Source organism: Podarcis bocagei (genome assembly GCF_964188305.1).
Source record: "Podarcis bocagei genome assembly, chromosome: 2".
Classification (NCBI taxonomy): domain Eukaryota; kingdom Metazoa; phylum Chordata; class Lepidosauria; order Squamata; family Lacertidae; genus Podarcis; species Podarcis bocagei.
The window spans coordinates 72313384-72334133 of record NC_138126.1 but is presented as its reverse complement, the minus strand read 5'-3'; the positions used below and the strand labels follow the sequence as shown (position 1 = coordinate 72334133).

The window sequence follows — 20750 nt, the reverse complement described above, 5'->3', positions numbered from 1 at the left end:
CTACAAGATTTGTTTGTCTCCCGACATATGACTCCCAAGAGTGTATCCTTTCTATTTCAGCAGTGCATGCTTTACTTCAGGGCATGGGGAAATTAGCAAATTATGAAAGGTATTCCTGTTGGCATCCATCTGTCTCAAGAGACAATGGAGTGTGCCTCTGGGGGTGAAGCCAAATTGCTGCGTTAGCAGCACCAAAGTGACCTCCTCAGGGTGCAAGCCTAGGCAGTGTGTATGGAGATCTTGGGCTGCCCAAATGCCCCACTGATGTTGTCCAAATGAAAGCATATAGGTATAGGTATTATACCTATGTATTAACTAAACTATCACCCTTGACTTTATTTGCCTATTATTGGTTCCATCAATGACAGACAATATTGTATGGGAGTGTAGGGCTCAGTAGTACAGTGAATACTTTCCATGCAGAGGAAGGACAGTTCAGTCTAGCATCACAATTTTTAAGAAAGCATATTGTGGTAGCAGGGGTAGCAAACCTTGGTCTGACATCTTGGAGAGTTAGTAGCTGCTAGAATCAACATTACTTGCTAAGAAACCTGACTTATCTATTCAACCCTTGTCCAAAAACATAGCTTACTTTACTAACACCTCTGGGTAAAAAGTTGACCCCTTAGAAATAGCTTGTTCTCACTAATTGGAAAATGATCTCATGACTTGCACCTGTGCTGAGTCTTCAGCAACAATGGCAGTTAACTAATCAAAAGATACCTCAGCTGTGGGACAGAAGGCTCTCTTTAAAGTTTTGGAAGGTTACAGCTTGCTTGTGCCTTGATTGGGTAGGAAGGCTTAGCTCAGTACCTAGGCCAAACTTTCTCTTTTCTTGTCTGGTGCCCCACACTTTGATTTCTGACACCTCTGGTTATGTTTCTGTGTGGTCCGTTGCTCTGAATGGTTTATATTAGAGCCTGGTAAGTTATCTTTATTGGTTTTTGCTCAGTTTTGGTATTAACAAATGTACTCCTAACTATTTCTGTTTTCTCGCTGGTACACAGTTTCTTTTTATGCTGTTTTTAAAAAATCATTTTAAATCCGTATCTTCAACTCTTGTGTATTTTCTAAGTGAAAGCCTTGGCGCTGAGTCCAATTATCTTGGCCTCTTGGTCAAACTGCTACTGTGGAGCTTTTGTGGGCCTGAGGCTCAAGGACAGGAAGCCTGGTTTTTAGTTTTGGTGCTGTGAATCTCAGCTGACATCTGGTAACATCTGGGAGCCTCCTGGCCCAAACTGTGTTTTACCTTGCAGGGTTGATTCTTGATTCTGGTTACCTGGCAAATGAACAAGGGCTGGTTCCCAGGGTTTGGGGACCCCAGTAACCACACACACACACACACACACACACACACACACACACACACTGCCTTTAAAGAGTATGATCTACACAGGCTTTTGCCTTGGAGAAACCAAACTGGTAATTAGAAATGTTAAAATAGACCACAGTCCGATAATAGCAAAGGAGTTTAAAGCAATATTTAAATGAAAGAAACCAAGTGCACTAGTCACCCATTATATAGTAATCAGTATGTTGGGAAAGAGAATAAGTACTCACATGTGAAAGTAGCAGAAGGCAGATTATTAGTCAGTTACATTATACAACCCACAGGAATCTGGTATGTGTTTTCAAGCAGGAAACATTGGCCCTTGTGTACATTCATTCTGCCTGAGGAAGTACCAGAAAATCATAAATAACAAAAGGGCATTTCTCTTCCTTAGAAGTGTGAGTTATGAGGTACAATTGCTGTTCACCTTTCACTGCTTGTTGAAAACTTATCCATTCACTCAAGCCTTTGTGTGGACTGATGCGATACATGTTTTAGAAATTGACTACTGCTGCTTGTTAATGAAATACAGTTGGCTGCCAGTTGTGCAAATATTTAGTTGAGTCCAGCCATTATGTTTTGTGTTTGTAAGGAGTCTTTGCCATCTTTTGTGTGGTTGCTTTTCAGTTATTTATAGCGTGTTATCATGTCCCCCTCAGTCCTCTTCTCTCATAAAAGGACTGTTGCCCACATTAAATGTTTTGTTTGCAGGTCATCCCAATGGAAAAAAAAAAAAACCCTGCTGAAAACTGAGAGGATGAGGAAAAATGTGATCGAAATGGTGAGCTGTTGCTCTCCTGCACAGTGCTTGAGAGTGCGGTCAGACATTTGTATTACTGCGCTTTTGATCCCTGGCCTTCAAGCTGATAAAATCTAGCAGGAGGAGGTTGACTGGATGGATCCAGAATGGGTTCATGCCTTGCTATGGGAGGGAGTTTTGCCTACCACCTTGAAAGAGGTAGTGCAAACTCTCATAAAGTGGTCCTCCATGGATCTGAAGGTTTTAGAAAACTGCCAGCCAATCTCTAATACTCTATTACTGAGCAAAGTTATTGAGAGGGTGGTGACCAGACGGCTGTAGGTATGCCAGGAGGAAGTAGAGTATCTGGACCTATTTCAGTCTGGTCTTAGGTCTATTTTTGGCACTGAAACAGCATTGGTTGCCCTTTGCCAGCATATAGATGGGGAAGTACAACCCTGTTGGTTCTCCTTAATTGCTCCATGTGTTTTCATACCATTGACCATGGCATCGTTCTGGACCATGCCCAGCTGGGACAGCAGCTGTTCCACTTTGCCCGCCTGCCCAGGGACCTGGTCCCTGCAGTCCTCTCTGCAGTCCTCTTCGCTTCTGTAGCAGCAGCAGTCCTCCAAGTGGGGGAGACAGCAGTCCCCCCAAGAGCCGCAGCAGCAGGAGTCTCTGGGTGGGGAAGTTGGCAGTCCCCACCGAGGGGTTGCAGGGTCAGGTAGATGGAATCCAGGGCAGGCAGGCTTTATAACGCTGCCCCAGCAGCTGGACCATGACCAGCTGGGGCAGCAGCTGCTCCCACTTTGCCTGCCTGCCCAGGGACCTGGTCCCTGCAGTACTGTCTGCAATCCTTTTCACTTCTGTAGCAGCAGGAAGGGTAGCATTTTAATGATGTGAAGAGAGCTGGTGTGTGAATTGATTTAACGTTCCCCAAATGTGATGGCAATAGCATGTTAGTCTATATAGCCTCCTTCTGAAGAGGCTGCCTGGCCTTGAATCAGTTTAATGCTTTGGTTAAAAAGCTTTATTAAGTACCTGCTGGATTTTTAAAATCTCCTTTGGACTGGCATATCCTTGCTGTTACTGTGCACACATTTTTATCATAAAACCAATGTGATTAACTGAACTTCTGAACATTTCTGCTTCTCCCAGAATGAGCTGATCCTCCAGCTATTGCTCAGAACAATTTATTTGGCATTAAAATAGCATTTTATGCTTGAGCAATCCATCTGCTGGGCCCAAAATTAGCTGATTCTGCTAGGTATAGATGAGCAGTTTTATAGCACTCCATGATTACATACTTGGTTTTCAGCCCTGCTGAAACTAGAACAACTGGATGTTTCAACCAGTCTGTCAATTGTGGGTCTACATGCCCCCGCAATCACTAATGTAACAGAAGCCTGCAGAAATCCAGGCTTTCTTGTGAAATCAGAAGAGCACTTAAGGACATATATAGGAAACAATAAACAGTGCTCTCTAGGTTAAGTTAATGCCAAGCTCACAAAATTCAAATAGATTGCTGTTCAGACTAAAAACTACAGAGGGGAACAACTTAAATCACAACAAAACAATAGGTCCTACAGTTCAAAACTCTGTGAGATTGTTTGATTTTCTTTTACCTCATCACATGTTAAAACTAGAAAGTGTATTCCCAGAGAGTAAGGGGAAATTTCCATTCACCACTAAGCCCACAACCTTTGTTTCTACCAAAAAAAGCAGGGGTGATATAAGGAAAACAGTAATTATTGTTGGTTCTGCACATTTCATAGCTGATAACCAGAAGTGTAGAGACTGTTACAAAAGTGTTTAATCGTCCATTTATAACTGGAGTTGCAAGCATTCTGTTTGGAAACCACCATCCATTTCTTTGTGGTAGTTTGCATGATCCTGTGTCAGATTTCTGACCGTAGCCAGAAGTGTAACAGGTTCAAGAGCTGTTGCTCCAGTTTCTCTCTGGGCCATCTTATTGTTACAAATAACAACTTTGGAAGTGGCGCTGGCTTGATTCTAAGAGTTCCTTAGCTCATCCATACACAGATGGCTGGTGGCAGCACAGGAAAACGTGGCATTGGGAAAGGCAAGAGGCAAGAGTGGGCTTGTTCAAAAGCTGCAGTCACAGCCACAGCTTCTCACAGGTACCATCAAGGCAGCAGCAGTAGAGCAAGTCAGGAAGTGGACTTCTCCAGATTTGTTTCTAGGAAGACTGCCTAGAGCCTTGCTCAGTCGACATTTCCATGGGGAGGATGGTGATAGTCAGGACCATGCACTCTGGCTCTGAACTCTTTGGAGAAGGTATATGCAAATTGGTTCTGTACACAGTGTCAGCCTGTACACACAAAGGCTTTGTGAAGAAGTTCAGTTAAATTTGTAGAGGTCAGATCAGCAGACATGATTCACTAACACATTTTCATTATCAATTGTCATATGAAAATGTGTTTGTGTCTGTATATAGATACACACAGATGTGTACCTGTGCACACACACACTGCTGATCTGGTTAGGTATGTGCTAGTTGTGATAAGCCACCCCAGAAATTCAAAGCCTGGAAACGCTCTGCTCCAAGGCTTCTCCTGTCTTGCTGAAATCCAATTCCGTAAGTCATTTCCACCATCACCACCCCCTACTTTTCCTCCATCTGCCCTGGAGACAGCATCTGTGAATCTATCAGCAGCCTATTTTAGGCAACAAGAAAGGCCATGACAATATGGTCACCTGCTGCCTCTTATTTGGTAGTGACAGCAGTGCCTACATAGGTGTCCATGCCTCCAAGGGACCCATTCCTACAGATATTTTGGTGACTTCGGGGGGCGGGGCGGTTATCGGAATTGTCTTCCCACCTAAAAAATGCACGCAGTTCATTGCCAAATGATGTCTTTTGTCAATATGTACTGAGTCTCCTTTATGTGGAAGCTTTCCTAATGTATACTGTTTTCCTAGCTGCTTAAGAATTGCTAGACTGCAGTGTAAATATGCACTGAGAGGGGAGTTTTTAATGTGTATTCGTTTACACAACAGTCAATAATGGTCTTTCATGTCAATTTACATTTAGATGCTAGTAAAACTGGTATTTCTGACCTAATCAGCTGTAAAATCTGCTTCAAAGAGGCAAATAACATCCACTTTAGAAAGCAAATTTAACACCCGCATTTCCCAGATGGCTAAATACATATTTACACAATAGACTGTGAATGTTAATTAGGGGGTCTTGGCCAGACCACCATTGCCAGATTTAATGCCTATTAATATTAATGGCAGTGGTGCATATTCACCTAGAGAACAGTGTTCTTAATTAGAACAGTGACAATTCCAGCCCAATGGAGTTCCCTGGCTGAATGCTCCTTTAGTTACGTGGATGTAAATCTAGTTTAATATATTTAATAAATGGGAATAGAATGCAGCATTTGGAAGACTCGTGCATATTTATTATTCATTGTTTACTCAATAATAAGTCTTTGAAGCTCTTTACATAATATAGCTAAAATACATTAAAATGCTAAAAACATATACATTGCAGTTAAAGCAGCATGCTGGCCACCTCAAACCTGAGTTCAGAAACAGCAATAAATAAATAAAGAACTATATAACATGTGAAACATTTGTCAGTACTTTAAATAATGCATCATTCTCATGTTTTAAAAAGTAGTCTTCACAAGTTCAAGTAGTAAACTTGACATGGCGAAAAACAGTACAGCAATTATAAAGAAACATTTCCCATTTGCAAGAGAGTGTTAAAAAAATCAGTGTTTTTTAATTTCTGCATTATTTTTTTAAAAACAAGGAAACCGCATTGTTTCTTGCAGCTATGTATTCCATGGCATCTTCCCCAGCCCCATTTAAGCCAGAAACATCAGAAGAGAAAGATTTATAATGGAAACATCAATAGAACTCTAGCAGACAGTGCTCAAATACATGTAAACAAAATCTCTTTCTAAAAGGGATGTCTGAATTCCAATTGATTCTAATTATCTGCTAAGAGACACAGAAAAGAAGGAAAGATTAGGGGAGGATGACAAACATCTCTATCCTGTAGTTTCAAAATTTCACAGCTTTTTCATGTAGCAAATGAGTAAAAGAAAGAATTTTTTTTAAAAAATCATTAGCGTTTGCTGCTGATATATTAAGCACACAGAAAGAAGCTAATATATTGAAAGGAAACAGAAAAAACCCATAAAACAAGTTGCATGTTGACACCATTCTTTTGTGAGATTTAAATAAGACATATGCTATAAAACACAAGCATGTTGTAGAACATTTTTAGTTTGAAGTTGTGTTGGCGTGCCATTTAGGAAGACGGTGAGAAACTTAAATAATATTGAATTGAAATCCTACACTATGGTTTCAAAGGATTGACAGCCTTTATTGATCATGCTCAGCAATCTTCTGGGCAACCCTAAGACATGAAAATGTAGACAAGGGAAAGTATAAAATTCAAATTTGACCCCATGGGCCTAGAGACATTATCAAGAGAGGGAAAGACTAAGCTGAATTCACATTCAAAGGAAGCAGCTACTGGCTTCTTTTGGAGATGATGGCAGTCCGCTGGGGTCCTACAAAAGAGAGAAATATAAAATAGCGAGGAATAAATGTTTATGGTGTTACTTTATATTTCCCTTGAAATGTGAATATTTATGCAAAATGCATTGCTGTAGGTTTTCTGCAAATGAAAATTAAATCATCACACATGTAAGGTGGAAGAATCTCAGGGGCCCACTTTAGCCAAAATACACTCTCTAACAACTTGCCACACAGACTCAACTGTTAAACCTAGCACCAGAATTTTCAAGGGCTGATTTCTGTCATTGTTCTCCCACCCCACATGTATTTTATTGTATCAATCTATATTTGGCAGCAAATACAGCAGATGATTTCCTCTTGTAGTAAAATGGTTTTGGAACACTTTGGTCTTTGGGGATCACTGTGAACAAATGTAGCTTAAAGCAGTATTGCATTTATCCATTGAAATGTGCCATAGGAGAAGTACGGCATCATTATGGAACTTCAGACAAAGACGTGTTAGCTATCACACTGGTATGAGGTCTATGGCTAGCTGTTTCTGTTTCTGTTCAAACATTGCCGTGAGTTCTATTGGAAAGAACAAGAATTATTCTGCCCGTTTTCTTCTTAAGTTGTAAAATAGGGGTTGTCAACATTTTGGGGCCATTGGGCACATTGAAACCACAGAATCTGTCAACTGGCATCAGACATACCCTGCAACCATGCACACACAGACTCATTGCAATAAAACTCCCAGACGTGCACTTATTGCAACCACTGAAATACGCACACACACTGCAACTACACATACATGAACTCCCCCTCCCCCAGCAGTGGTGTGGATATTTTCATTCCCCCCCAAAAAAAAAACCACATAATGGGCATAGGATGATCTTCCTGGAGAGGGCAGGTGCGAAAGGGGGAATTACCGTCTTTTTCCATCTATAAGATGCTCCCTATTTTGGGGGTCTCAAATTTAAGAAAATGGGGGGAGATGGCCTAGAGTATAAGGTAAAGGTAAAGGTAATAATAATAATAATAATAAATTTTATTTATATCCCGCCCTCCCCAGCCAAGCCGGGCTCAGGGCGGCTAACAACAGTCAAATAAACAATCAAATAATAACACATTCTAAAAATATTTCATTATAAAAATTAGTTAAAATCAAATAGATGGCAACCGATTAAACAAAATTCTGTGCAGGTTGCCAGAGGAGGGAGTCAGGCTGCGCCCTGACCAAAGGCCTGGCGGAACAACTCTGTCTTGCAGGCCCTGCGGAAGGATGTCAGGTCCCGCAGGGCCCTAGTCTCTTGTGACAGAGCGTTCCACCAGGTTGGAGCTGCAGCCGAGAAGGCCCTGGCTCTAGTTGAGGGGTAAAGGTACCCCTGCCCGTACGGGCCAGTCTTGACAGACTCTAGGGTTGTGCGCCCATCTCACTTAAGAGGCCGGTGGCCAGCGCTGTCCGGAGACACTTCCGGGTCACGTGGCCAGCGTGACAAAGCCGCATCTGGCGAGCCAGCGCAGCACACGGAAACGCCGTTTACCTTCCCGCTGGTAAGCGGTCCCTATTTATCTACTTGCACTTAAGAGTGCTTTCGAACTGCTAGGTTGGCAGGCGCTGGGACCGAGCAACAGGAGCGCACCCCGCCGCGGGGATTCGCACTGCCGACCTTTCGATCGGCAAGCCCTAGGCGCTGAGGCTTTTACCCACAGCACCACCCGCGTCCTATTTTTGACATTCTTTTAAAGGAAAAGAACCTAGTCTTATACACGGGAAAATATGGTAATCCAGCAGCAAGGCCGCTCCACTTCCCTGTGGAGCGGTGTTGCAGGCAGGTCACATGCTATTACCGTGTACAGCGGGGCGTGTCAGTGCCATAGGGGAGTTCCAGCCGCATCACGCCCCCATTTGAACAATCCGGTTGGCCGTGGGGCGTGGCTTACCTTATTTAAGCAGCCACATGGCCGGGGGATCTCCCTCTTGTTCCTCCTTCCCCGGATCTGCTTAATGCTTAGGTCTCTAAAACGTGGTTCATGGGAGGGGAGGTTGTGACCATCACCTGCCCCTCCTCTTTAAGGGTATTCTGTTAAAGGGATCCGGGGGTGCGGCTGTCATCCGAAGCACGGGTATGGGTAGGGCCATGCCATGACCCCATCGGGGACCCTGGGGGAGCTCTCAGTTGATGTACATCAACAGGGCTCCCTCTACTGGTGGTTGACCCTTACTGGACTACCTGCACGGCAGGCAGGAATCGGATATAGTCAGTTCAATTCTAGTGCCTAAGCCAATACCAGTCCCATTCTGTAACCAATAAAGTTGTGGCCTTCATTAGCCCATTAACCTAAAATACTGGTGTCCATGTGTTTTATTACTCAACAAATGGGGGAGGGCTCGGGGCCTTGACACACAATTCTCCTCCATGCACACTGCTACAGCAATTGGACTTGAAAAAGGGAAACATCAGTGGCAGACTTTAGGCTCTCAAATTTCAGCAGCACCCTATGCGACACTAAAATTTGTCCCTCTTGCTCCCTTCTACAGCGTTCTTGTGGCACCCACTGCAGTGAGGTGCCCAGTGCCACTACATCATCCTAAAACTACCTCTGAAACCATTATAATATTTTTCTCAAGTCTAATTACAGAGGGGAGGAGTGAAGGGGGGGAATTCAACCGGGGCGGGAGAGTTCATCCTTCCCTCGCTGAAATTTCTCCTCCTTTGATGCAATTAGTCTTGAATAAGACCGTTATATATTGGCTCATGTTTATATCCTTCCCACAAAAGTTTTGTTTTTATCCTGACCTTTTATATCTTTTTTCTTGTTTTCTCTCCCCCCCCCCCCCGAATGTCTTTGTCTTCCTCTTAAAATGCCTTGAGTAGCTTTGTTATTTTTAACATTCAAATATCCTTCTTCTTGTGAGTGGATTCCAGCATACCCCGTGATGTCCACTTTAGGGTAGTTGCGTGTGGTTCTGTTGTAGCCACACTTGTCAGAACCATGCAGGCAAGCAAAATATCAGAAAGTATCTCCTGAACAAAGCCTCAAGCAGATAGCTGGCTGTGTCAGTGAATTTTCTAAATCTGAAGGACAGAATATCATAGGGAGTATGCAATCACCAGGGTCTTCTGAAGTTCAGAAAGCGCCCAGGAGATAATGTCATTGGTACAAAACGTTGTCAGAAGATAATGGTCTCCTGCTGCTAGATTAAAGCCTGGGAAGACTGAGCCCTCTTAGCAAAACTACACACAAGCAGAACCAAGCTACTGATGGTATTTTCAAAGTAGGAGGCATTTATCTTGTAACAACATCCTATTCCATTCACTCTGCTCTTTTGTTGTGGCAGAATAGAAAAGAACTGTGTCATTGTTCAGAATATGCCTTGCTGTTTTCTGATTGGTTCATCTTGCTTTCCAACCTTGCCATGATTCTTGGGCTGCTGTCCTAAGCATGCTTAAATGGATGCTTAAACCCCAATTTAAATCAATAAGGCTGCATCCTTAAACACATGTACTAAGGAGTAAGCCTGACTGAACACAATAGGACTGACTTCTGAGTATACCTATATGGGATTGCACTGTTATTACTGTCTTCCAAGCATTTTAATACTCTACCTTTCTATTTGCAAACACAAATTTATTTCATGTGAGGAACTCAATTCCTCTGAATATGATAAAACAAAAGGCATCTCTCAAACATATATCCTCTGCTCAGCTGAATTTTATTATCAAGAATGTGTAAATACAAACAAGCAAATACCACTGCTTGAAAAGGAATAGCACTGGTGGTACTTTAGTTATTTACAGACTAAATAGGCAGGGCATAGTTGAGTTTGGCAAGGGGTGTTTTTTATATCCAATATCTCCACCTTACACCAAATATTTCAGCTCAGTGCTGATCTGTGCTCTAATCAATCAGCCATGCTCAAGAGTAGATTATTGTTATGCTTTATATACCGTTTTAACTTTCAGGAGCATCCAGTACTAAATCTACAGTATGCTGCGTTGAAACACTGGATCACTGATGAGCTCTCTTCCAGTGTCACCAGTCTGTAAAAATAACAGGTTGTAACCTTTTAAATTTTGCACAAAAAAGAATATCTCCTCAATGGAATCATCACACCTATTTATGTATTTCATAAGATTTATACTCTGCTTGTGTTCCTTTCTTTTAAAAAATAAAAATAAAACAGTAAAAATCCATAAAAACAACTCTGTAAATCATTCAAAACAATTTATAGGATCAGAAATTGACTTTATTCTTTTTTTAAAAAATCAAACCAGAGCAATAACTAACAGCACAACCCTATGCATATTAGCTTGAGGTAAGCCACACTGAACACCGTGGAACTTATTTCTGAGTAAACATAGGATTGAGTTGTAATAATCTAAGCCTGAAATCCTATGCATACTTGCCTAGGAATAAGTTTCATTTAACTCCTTAGGACTACGTCTGAATGGATATGCATAGGATTGTGTTGTTAGACTCAATTTGGATTATCTTCCAAGTAAGGCAGTATTTTTTATTACCACAAACTGGATTACACTTTGAAGATATGGATAGTAGAAGTACAGTGTTTCTGCTCATGAAGGAGTCCTAATGCTGTTATATTAGGCTCAGACCAAGTCTTCCTCTACTTTTGTTCTAATCATCATCCTGACTTATTCATTGCCCCCAATCTTCAGTTTTTATATTAGGCTTGTTGTGTTAGGTCAAGACGATTGGCTAGCATGTGTTTTGTTTTGGTTTTTGCCTAATAGTATAACCTGTTAGTGGCTTTTATTAAAAGGGCTTTTTTGCCACATATGTTAGTCAGAGTGCCTTTTGCATATGCTCAGCATAAACCTGTTGTGAGGGAAGATTAAGTGGAAGGTATTGAATGGAATGTTGGATGAAGTGAGAGTGAGTGACAGGCATATTTGGGTCGGTTAATAAATTATACTTTGTGGGTGTGAGAAAGCCATAAAAAGGACTGGGGAAAAGGAGAAGAGATATATATAACAGTGTATTTTGTTTCAATTTATTTATTTTATTTTAGGTTTTGTTGTTAAGGGTTAATGCATTCCATCAGTATAATGAAAAATCAGGGGGCAGTAGGTTCTACAATTTTTTTAGTTTAAAAATGTCTCAACAAATAGATTTGAAACTTGCCAGTACAAGAAATAAAGATTTGAGGACTCTCCGTTACAAATTTGGGGTAGAAAATATAAGAAATGGCTTATTCTGAATGAGTTAAAGGGTGTTTTTCTTCTACAGCATTTGCCGTGGTTGTTCTCCATAAAGATTTCTTCCCTTGCACTGTGTGCTTTGGAAAATGGGCTGCTGATTTAGGTCAAAAGGAAAGCCTAGTATTTGCTTTCACCTATGAGTTCTGTAATATTAATTGTTATTAAAAATGCTTTTTCCTGGCCAATGTTAGTCAATGGACCTGTTATTCCATTGTTGCTAAGCAGCAGTTTTGGGCCAATCTTAGCCTCTGAAGTACAAGATTCTCATAGAATAGGCCTCACTCTTGAAGAGCTTACAGGTCAGGTCAGCCAAGAGGTGAGATGTTAGGTGTGAAAGGACAGGGAGAAGAAATCACAAGAGATGAGTAAAAATAGTTTGCGAGGCATGGAGGAAGAGGAAATGTCTTTAAGGTGCACAGTGGTGGGATTTCTAACAGGCAGCTTAAAGGCCCTGAGGAGTCTTCACAAAAAAAGGAAAAGTTTTAGGTGGTAACACTGTGCTGTATCTGCTGAATTTCTTTGTTCTCCATTCCAACTTTTAAAGACCAGCCTTACCAGTGCTGGCCACCACCCACCCTGCAAATTCAGGCCTTCTCCTGCACCTTCAATAACTATAGAATGTGCAGAAATTGGCTAGAGTGGTTGTAGGGCATGGACACCAACATTGTACTAATTGCACTTGTAACGCAAAGGTTGTGGTGAAGATGGAACTAACTACAGAACTATAGAATACCATACCATATCAATCTCGCCTAAATTACACACCTGCAGCTTAGCAGTTGTAATTTCCTGACATTTTGGAGCCTGTGTAAAGACGGAAAGCCCTTAACACAACATATTAAAGCAAAATATTTTTCGTTTATTGAACAAACACTCAAAACTGGAATTCTGCCATACCATGAAGAGGGAGAAGGAATACCAGTGAAGTACAGTGATTGGCCAGGCACATGGATATTCTTTGGGAAATAAGCTCTTTAGGAAACAACTGCCACCTCAAAGGTCCTAACTATTTGGCAATGTGTAATTTCTCTCTCTTCCTCCCCCCCTCCACAATTGTTTTACCTGAAATGAAAGGCCCTTGTTTTGTTTCTGTTGCAATTACAGTGCAAGTTGGAGTTTCATGCATGCACATCTGGCAAAAACATTGCAGCTCGCTGTGAAGGGCCTTGCCCATGCCTTCCAGGACAGGAAAGTCTAAAGCACAAGGCCGAGAAAACTGGTGAGTTGATCTGTTGACTTTGATATGAAATGTCTTTCTAATTACTTTTGCTGTTGGTAGGCTGTCCGGTCCAATCCATATTTACTCTGAAGAGAGATCCACTGAGTTTGGCGAGACTTATTTTCAAGCATATGGCTGTTGGAATGCAATCTGTGTGGTGGCAATAGAATTACAAGTCCTGGGGCTCTTTTGTTATAACTTGTGAAGAACGTGGAAAAAGCCTCTAGCCCAAGCATTCTGGAATCCTAGATGAGTGATTTCCAAATACTGAATGGGTCACTGGAGCCTTGCAGTTGAATTAAAATGCTACTGCAAGTTCATGTGAAGGGTAGTGCATCAGAAGAACGTGGCAGGAATGTGTGTAACAGCTTCATCAGTGTGGGAACCAGGGGTTGGGCTGTGGAGAGAGAAAATGCAACTTCCTATTGGTAGAACCCTCTGCAGAAATTTTCTGACTTTTTTAGAGCATTTGTCTTTGACTGGTGTTTTGGGACATGCTATGCAGCGAAATCCTATACATGTCTAGAAGAAAGTCCTATTAAGTTCAATGTGGAGCTTACTCTCACATAAGTTCTGTAGTATAAGATTGCAGTCTGAAAGTGGGTTGCAGCACTATCACCAAGCAAATAAATGTTTGAAAATTAGGAAGTGGGTCACCAAATGCATGTTTCAGCTAAAGGCAGCCCCTGAGTCTACTAAGGGTTAGGACTACTGTTCTGCATGAGTTCTAAGAACACTTCTTGTTTCTCAAACATTCAGTGTTTCTCACTTTGCGAGATGCCATCAACAGGTGTGTTAAAAAATGCTAACTGGGCAATCAGCAGAGTGGCTAGCCCAAAGACCATTGCAGCATTCCCAGCTAGTGGAATAGAAGAAAACAGAGTGTCCATGTCTATCCTAAGCCTTCACTTATTGCCACCTCCACCAATGGCTTCTGGTTTTCCTCTCTCATGTCACTAATGAGCCCAATGAGGACACATGCCAGCCCTGTTTAGGTTTCCGAATCATTAACATGATGAGGGTTTGTGAGGATGAGCACACTGGCGAATGACCTATCATTGCCCCTTTGCCTTACATTAGTTCAAAGAATAACTTCTGGGTAGGGAGATTTTTCTACTCATGTAGGTTCCTTGTGTGATTCAGAACCCTGATTTTCCAAGATTCTAAATTGCGCCCTGAAAATTGTAGAAAAGCAACCTATATCTAAAAGGATATCTTTATTGTATTATTTTTTTATTGTCTTTTAGACCCAAGGAAGATGCTATTATGCTGCAGCTATTGTTCTAAATAACAGCATTTAATTTGGCTGCTCCTCTTAAAGAATGCATCATTATTTCCCCTGCTTACCACATTTTATCAAATTTTGAGAAAGCATTTTCCATGGTATGGTCACCCAATATTACACATGTGTTTAGTAATCCCTGATGTGGCTGGGATGGTTTTGGGGGGAAAACTCACTGATAAATTGCCACATTTTTATTTTCTTTTTTTCTTCTCTTAAACAAATACACATGCACACCCACTGCCTCACATTATCTGCTCTCTCTATGCCCTTTCACATGCCCTTATCAGAGGCTGTATCATATTAATAAATCTCCAGTGACATTTTAAGCTCACAATTTCATTCACATAACAGAATAAATTCTAATAACCGTTAGGTTGATAAATGCAATTTGACAGGATGTACGTATTCAGCAGAGCAAGCTTTTGTTTTGCTTGAATCTCTGATTAGTTAATTCTGCTGTGCAGAGCACATTGTGATGTGTTCACTCTCTTTCTGGAAACACAACTTCTCAAGTGATTGAGACAATAATTATTTTGGAGTTGATTCTCTTAATGACCATCCTGTATGTTACTCTCACAATTAGTGCATGTGTGTAACTGATCTACCCATTTTTCCAATCACTGTACTGCTCTCTTATGTGGCCTGTGGCCAATGCAGGTGTCAAAATCCACACCCACCACGTTTTCCAGGTACTTGAAGGAGGACAACCCTATGCAGTCCAGTTCTAAGATTAGTGGTAGAAATGAGGGCCTTCTTTCCACTCCCACTACAACCAATGTGTTCTGTGGATGCACCGATGCCTGTCAATAATTAAAGTTATGGCCTAGTAATATTCCAAGACTGGGTCCTGCCTCTTTCTTGCCAATCACAATACAAGGGTGTTGCTTATCTCAGCCATCTCACAAAGGTGTCGGGTTTTCTTCTTCTGGCAACCAAGGTAGGCAGCAATAACCAGAAGCAGATTGGCTAGTGGGATGGAGCTACAGGAATAGCCTCCCAGCAGCACTGTTGTGGCTCCCTACCAGAATGGAGATGGTGAAACAGTGAGTGGCACCAATCCAAGACTCCTACTACTATGCTCACACAGCCCCAACCTCAGCTCTGCCTCGCTCTCCCTTCTTCCAGTAAGCAACAGCAATGCCACTGCTATGAGGCTTTTTCTCCTGCTACACCCACCTCTTGCAATGGAGGTGCCCACACAGATCAATATTGCTGCCTCTGCTGGCTAGGGAAAGCAGATGGCTGCTTCTTTTGAATAACTAAGAACTGTGGCAGTAAGAACTGTAACGAGCATCCTTATCTTTGAGAAGGGCCAGAAGGCCTCAGTGATGGAGTATCTGCTTTGCGTGCAGAGTGTCCCATATTAAATCTATGGCATCCATAGATAAAGCTGGGAAACACAACTGCCTGAAACACTGTAGAACCACTGCCAGTCAGTGCAGACAATATTGAGCTAGATGGACCAATGGTCTGCTCATGGAGGATATATTTCTCTGGCCAAAACTGCTGGGATAAAAAAAAAAAACTTGATGAGGTTATTGCTGGTGGTTGTGCTATTCCTGCACCTCTAACATTGCCTTTGAGACCTAGCCTCTGCCCACTCGCAGTATCTCCCTGATCACACCCACCCACCCACTTATGCACAGAATATTTTATAATGTCTCTCCCTATAAAGCTAGCAATTTGGTGTCCTGCCTGCAGTTCTGTTATGTAATTAGCAAGGTCCAGTTTGTGCTGAGGTAATGTAAATAGAAAGTCTCTCAGAGATTAATTTATTTTCTCAATAAGAGTGTCAGGTACAAAATTCCTTTAACTGAAATTTGCTGACAGGTGATGCAGTATTTCCATCACTTATGAGAAGCTGAATTTGTGAAATCTATTCAGACATGACCATATTGCTAAGCAGAAATAAAAGAAGGCAGTGCTGAAACTGGTGCTTCAATAGAGGGATGTTAGTGGGAAACTACTGAACAGAATTACAGTGCCAGAGTTCTGAGCAAAATGGAAGCATGCCTCACCAAACTGCTGCATAAGCTTTCTTAATCCATTTATATGAGTTAAATATATGTAATTTTAAACTTCTAATTTCCAGGCTTCCACTTTGTTCCACATATGTTCACTTAGTTGAGCACAATTATGATTCTAAGTTAAAGGTATAAAGAAACATTTTATCTCCAGGGTGCTATTAGATTAGTCTTTTAAAAAAAAAAACAACCAAAAAATGCCATGTGAATGATAAACACAGAGAGCAGTATCGCTGTGGCTTACCTGAGGTGGGATCTCAGATGATATTATTGGAAAATGTTTGCGATTTAAGCAACCACCATCTTACAGATCTTTCCCTTCTACTCAAAATTCTATTGTGCAATTTTATCCAGCCCATGTGGCTTCTTAATTCATGTGTTTTTCTAGTGGCAAGAGATCCCACTATAGGAAAGCAGCTAGCACAACTCCCAGCAAGGCAAATGGAGCCTGACAGGTGTGCTTTGAAATAAAACATTGCTTTTAGTAACTTAGAGCATCTCCATGGAGACTCAGATCAGAGAATCAGAGCTTCAAACTTAGGGGTGCAAAACAGCCTGATGGCCACCTTCCCATGGCCGCAGGCCAGTGGGGCAGCAACAGAGGCAAAAGTGGGCATAGGAAAGAATGTGAATCCTACCTTTGTACAGTAGGCTAGTTTCTATACACACTTACATACCCTTCTCTGTCCTCCAATCAGTCAAGCACATTCCACTTTCACCTTGATGAGAGGTCAGTGGCTCTGGTGGGAAGTGGCAGCTGGATTTGGCATCCTTATTTAGAATCTGAACGGATCCACCATCGCAACTTGTGGTATGGCACCTTGGCCATACCAAGTCTAGTGCTGATGGTGCTGCAGAGCTGGCAAGGACACCATGAACCTGACATGGAACACCTGGGATCCACAAGCGCTTCCTGTTGCATGCCAGGGGATGACAGGAATGGAGAAACAGGACCTTGGACAGTACCATTGCAGGCCACTACTGCTAACATTTGATGTGTGGTGCAGGAAATTTGGTGTAGCTCATTCATTTAGTCTGCAGCTTTCCTGGGAGTAAGGAAACCAGTATGCCCTGTATGAGACAAGATTATATAGCACTGGCCTGATTTAGCTGCAGAGACCCATACTATGAATGATTTGATTGGAGCTAAATTTGTAAAAATTATGCTGCACATCTTTCATGGGTCTCTTTCAGGATCTATTTTGCAAGCCCCATTGAGTTGAATGGAAGTGTATTAGCTGCAGTGCCTGATTGATTACAGTTCTGGTCTGAAGAAGGGTAAACTGGACTAATAATTTCTTTAATAATAGCTCCCTGTTAACATCAGCACCCAGTATCACTAAGGCATTCACATCATAATAATCATTTCATTTGAATTATAAGATGGTAAGAAGGAAAATTAAAGGACGATTTGTCACTGTAATGATATATGCTCTCTGCATTGTCTGGTATTCTGCAGTAAAATCTTTGAAGAGACAAGCAAATTGTATTCTTTGGTCCCTGTGTTTTGAAAATTGGATTTTGCTCAGTTCTCCAAGAAGCAAAACCCTCATAGTGATGCTGTATTACAAATGGCATATTTTTAAAGTGAAAGCAAATGTTTAATCCACATTCTCTGCCTGCCTGCCTGCCTGCCTGCCTGCTTGTGGCACACAAACTTTGAAGTTCATCAAAACATGGGATCTGTGCTTCATTATTAACAGCAGCACCAGGTCTTACAGTCTGTTTTGGTGACCATTTCCAACTCAGCTGTTGAAAGATAAAGTTTTATTTGTAATCAGCTCTTGTTAGCTGCCCTTTCAGACAGTATGCCCCTGCTTCCTGCAACAAATTCAGTACAGGAAATATTTCAGCAAGTCAAGGGAATGAATACTGAAGTTTAAAGCAAGAGTCTGTGGTCATTTAATAGTGTTGGAGAGGTTCTAGTCCAAGCCTATGTGCTAAGAGAGAGTTAATCACAGAGCAGTACTTGCCTCCCTATCTACCCACAAATCAGCACCACAGTGTGTTGCAGAGAGAGAAAATGGAATGGGGCAGGGTATCTCATGAATGACAGTAAATATTATGGAGCTGGTCCAAAGTTCCTTGGTTGCTCTGATTTGGTATTCATTCATTTATTAAACTTTTGAAATTGCCCTTCAACCAAATGGATCCCAGGGCAATTAACAAGATGATAATGAGACACCAACTGAAAAAAAAAGTTAAACAAATTATTGAAACAACACTGCAAGATATAGCAGCAAACATAAAATGGAGCTTAAAATCCACAACCTTCACAACACTGGACATTCTAACCAGTTTTCATCAAAAGCCAGATGGACAGATGTGTCTTGATGCATTGTCAGAAGCCCAGGAAGAAGGAATTCCACAGCTAGAGTCACTACAGAGAAGGCCCTGTTCTGTGCAACCACATAAGGGACAATCCCTGCTGGTGAGAAGAGAAATGCCCCTTCTGCTGATCTCAGATCCAGATAGGGGAAGGTGTTGCATCAGATCCCAAACTAATGTGACCTTCTTAAATTGAGCCCAGTAGCATTTAGCCAGCCAATGCAGATATATCAAAATAAATGTAACATGATTCCACACAGGTGTGCTAGTCAGCATCCTTACAGAAGAATTATGCACTACCTGAAGTTTTTGGAATGTCCTCAACCCCACATAGAGCATGTTGCAGTAATCTGGAGATTAGAGTGCTGAGCAAAGACTCCTCAGGCTTTGCAGATCCAGGGCCCACCTTATCATATTTGTGTCTCTAAGTCTTCTGCCATTATGGAAAAATGAGAGTTCTAGAGAGTTCTTCACGTGCCACTGGAGGGAAGCAGATGAGCATCACTGAATAAGTCTCTTACTGGCAGTGTTGCAGCTTCTGTTGAACTACTGTAATAGCAATTAAGCATCAGAATAACTTAATTTGCCATTGGTATGTTTGTTTTGTAAGGCTATAAAATTGGCACAATTGTAATTGGCACAAGTACAAAGCTACAGTTGTAGTTTTGCTGTTTTCATTTTCTTTTGTTTCTCACAACCTTTTATCAGAAGGGGAACAGAATGTGTATTACAATAAATTTCACAAGCATCTATTGTTATCACAACTTCAGTTTGAGGCACTAGGCAAAACTTCTTTTTTTAAAGCTCTCTCAAGCTCTTAAATAAGTGACATTTCAGTTCCATAAAGTTAGCGTATAATACAAGAAGGGGCAATACTGTAAATTAAGGATGACCCTTAAAGAAGAAACAGCTGGCAATCCCAAAGGAATATACCTTGGCAAGTGCTGAATTTTAAAATGGCAGTCAGTGTACTCGACAATCTGTTTTTATGCCCTTCTGTAACCTCTGTCACCAGACTAACCTATAACAGTACTTCCTATGTCTTTCTAACTTTGCGTTCTTTAGCGTGTCTAGGTGGTATTATACTATACTTTTTTAAAATACCAGTTTCTGTGTGTATTTCATTTGTCCATGGATATATGCAATAATTCAGCAACAGCGGTCTTTACGACATAACATTTATGTGACTACAGCAACAGCAGTAAGTGGCAATGGGGCAGTTTCCTCCATTGCACCTGAGGGCACCAGTTATGGGGGTGCAGGACAGGCCATGTGATACATACAGCTCTGTCCTCTGACAAAAGAGTACATCCAGGGGGTTCAGGAACAACATTCAGAGGGCAGTGCTTGCCACCTAGCATCCTGCTTGGCAGGGGGGTGGACTCCTGCTTGGCAGGGGGTTGGACTCGATGGCCCTTGTGGGTCTCTTCCAACTCTATGATTCTATGATTCTATGATCTACTGTCTGAGATGGTTCCTTACTCTGCCTAAAGGTAGGCCCAGTCCAGCCCCTTCCTGTTTTAATTCATATCAGGAAAATGGGGGGAAATAAGCATTTGGGCCATACAGGTATATGGCATACCGATCTTCCAACTTCCTTTCTGAAAGTCCAGTCATTGTAGAATAATGCAGATACAGCTTATATTGACGACTTCCCCTCTAAATGTTACACACTAAAGTGCACATCCTGTTCACGGTGGAGTGACTATCCTATTGTTTGTGCTCAACTACCTGTCTTCTCCTCTACTGAGTAACAAGTCAGCTACATTTTATGAGCTAATCAATGACAGTTAACTCATTTCCATTCAATTTCAATGGAATTTCTTTAATCAGCATTATTTACCTAACATCCATCAGAATATAGTAAGTAGTTGTGCTGTATTTCAGAACCAAGAGAGAAAAAATTTCCCAGACGTGAAATCGAAATGTCATGAGCCTGAATACTGCAGGATGACATAAACCTTTAGGACTTCTGCTCAGAAAACTTTGACAGCCCCTAGAACAACAGCTTTATCTTTCTTTTTTTAAGAAGGAATTATAGAAAGGAGGAAGAGGAGCCTTCAAGAATCTATACATTCAAGTAACCTACACCAACTCAAG

General features: G+C 41.6%; 1 protein-coding gene across 2 annotated transcripts in view; it reads left to right on the top strand.

The window, feature by feature from the left end:
- SPOCK1 (SPARC (osteonectin), cwcv and kazal like domains proteoglycan 1) overlaps positions 1 to 20750 on the top strand; it is a 412787-nt gene that overhangs the window by 319004 nt on the left and 73033 nt on the right. For both annotated transcript variants that reach the window (XM_081185601.1, XM_081185602.1), the window contains exon 6: positions 12899 to 13013. In XM_081185601.1, the coding sequence (XP_081041727.1) occupies positions 12899 to 13013 (115 nt within the window). The remainder of the gene's footprint in view (positions 1 to 12898; positions 13014 to 20750) is intronic.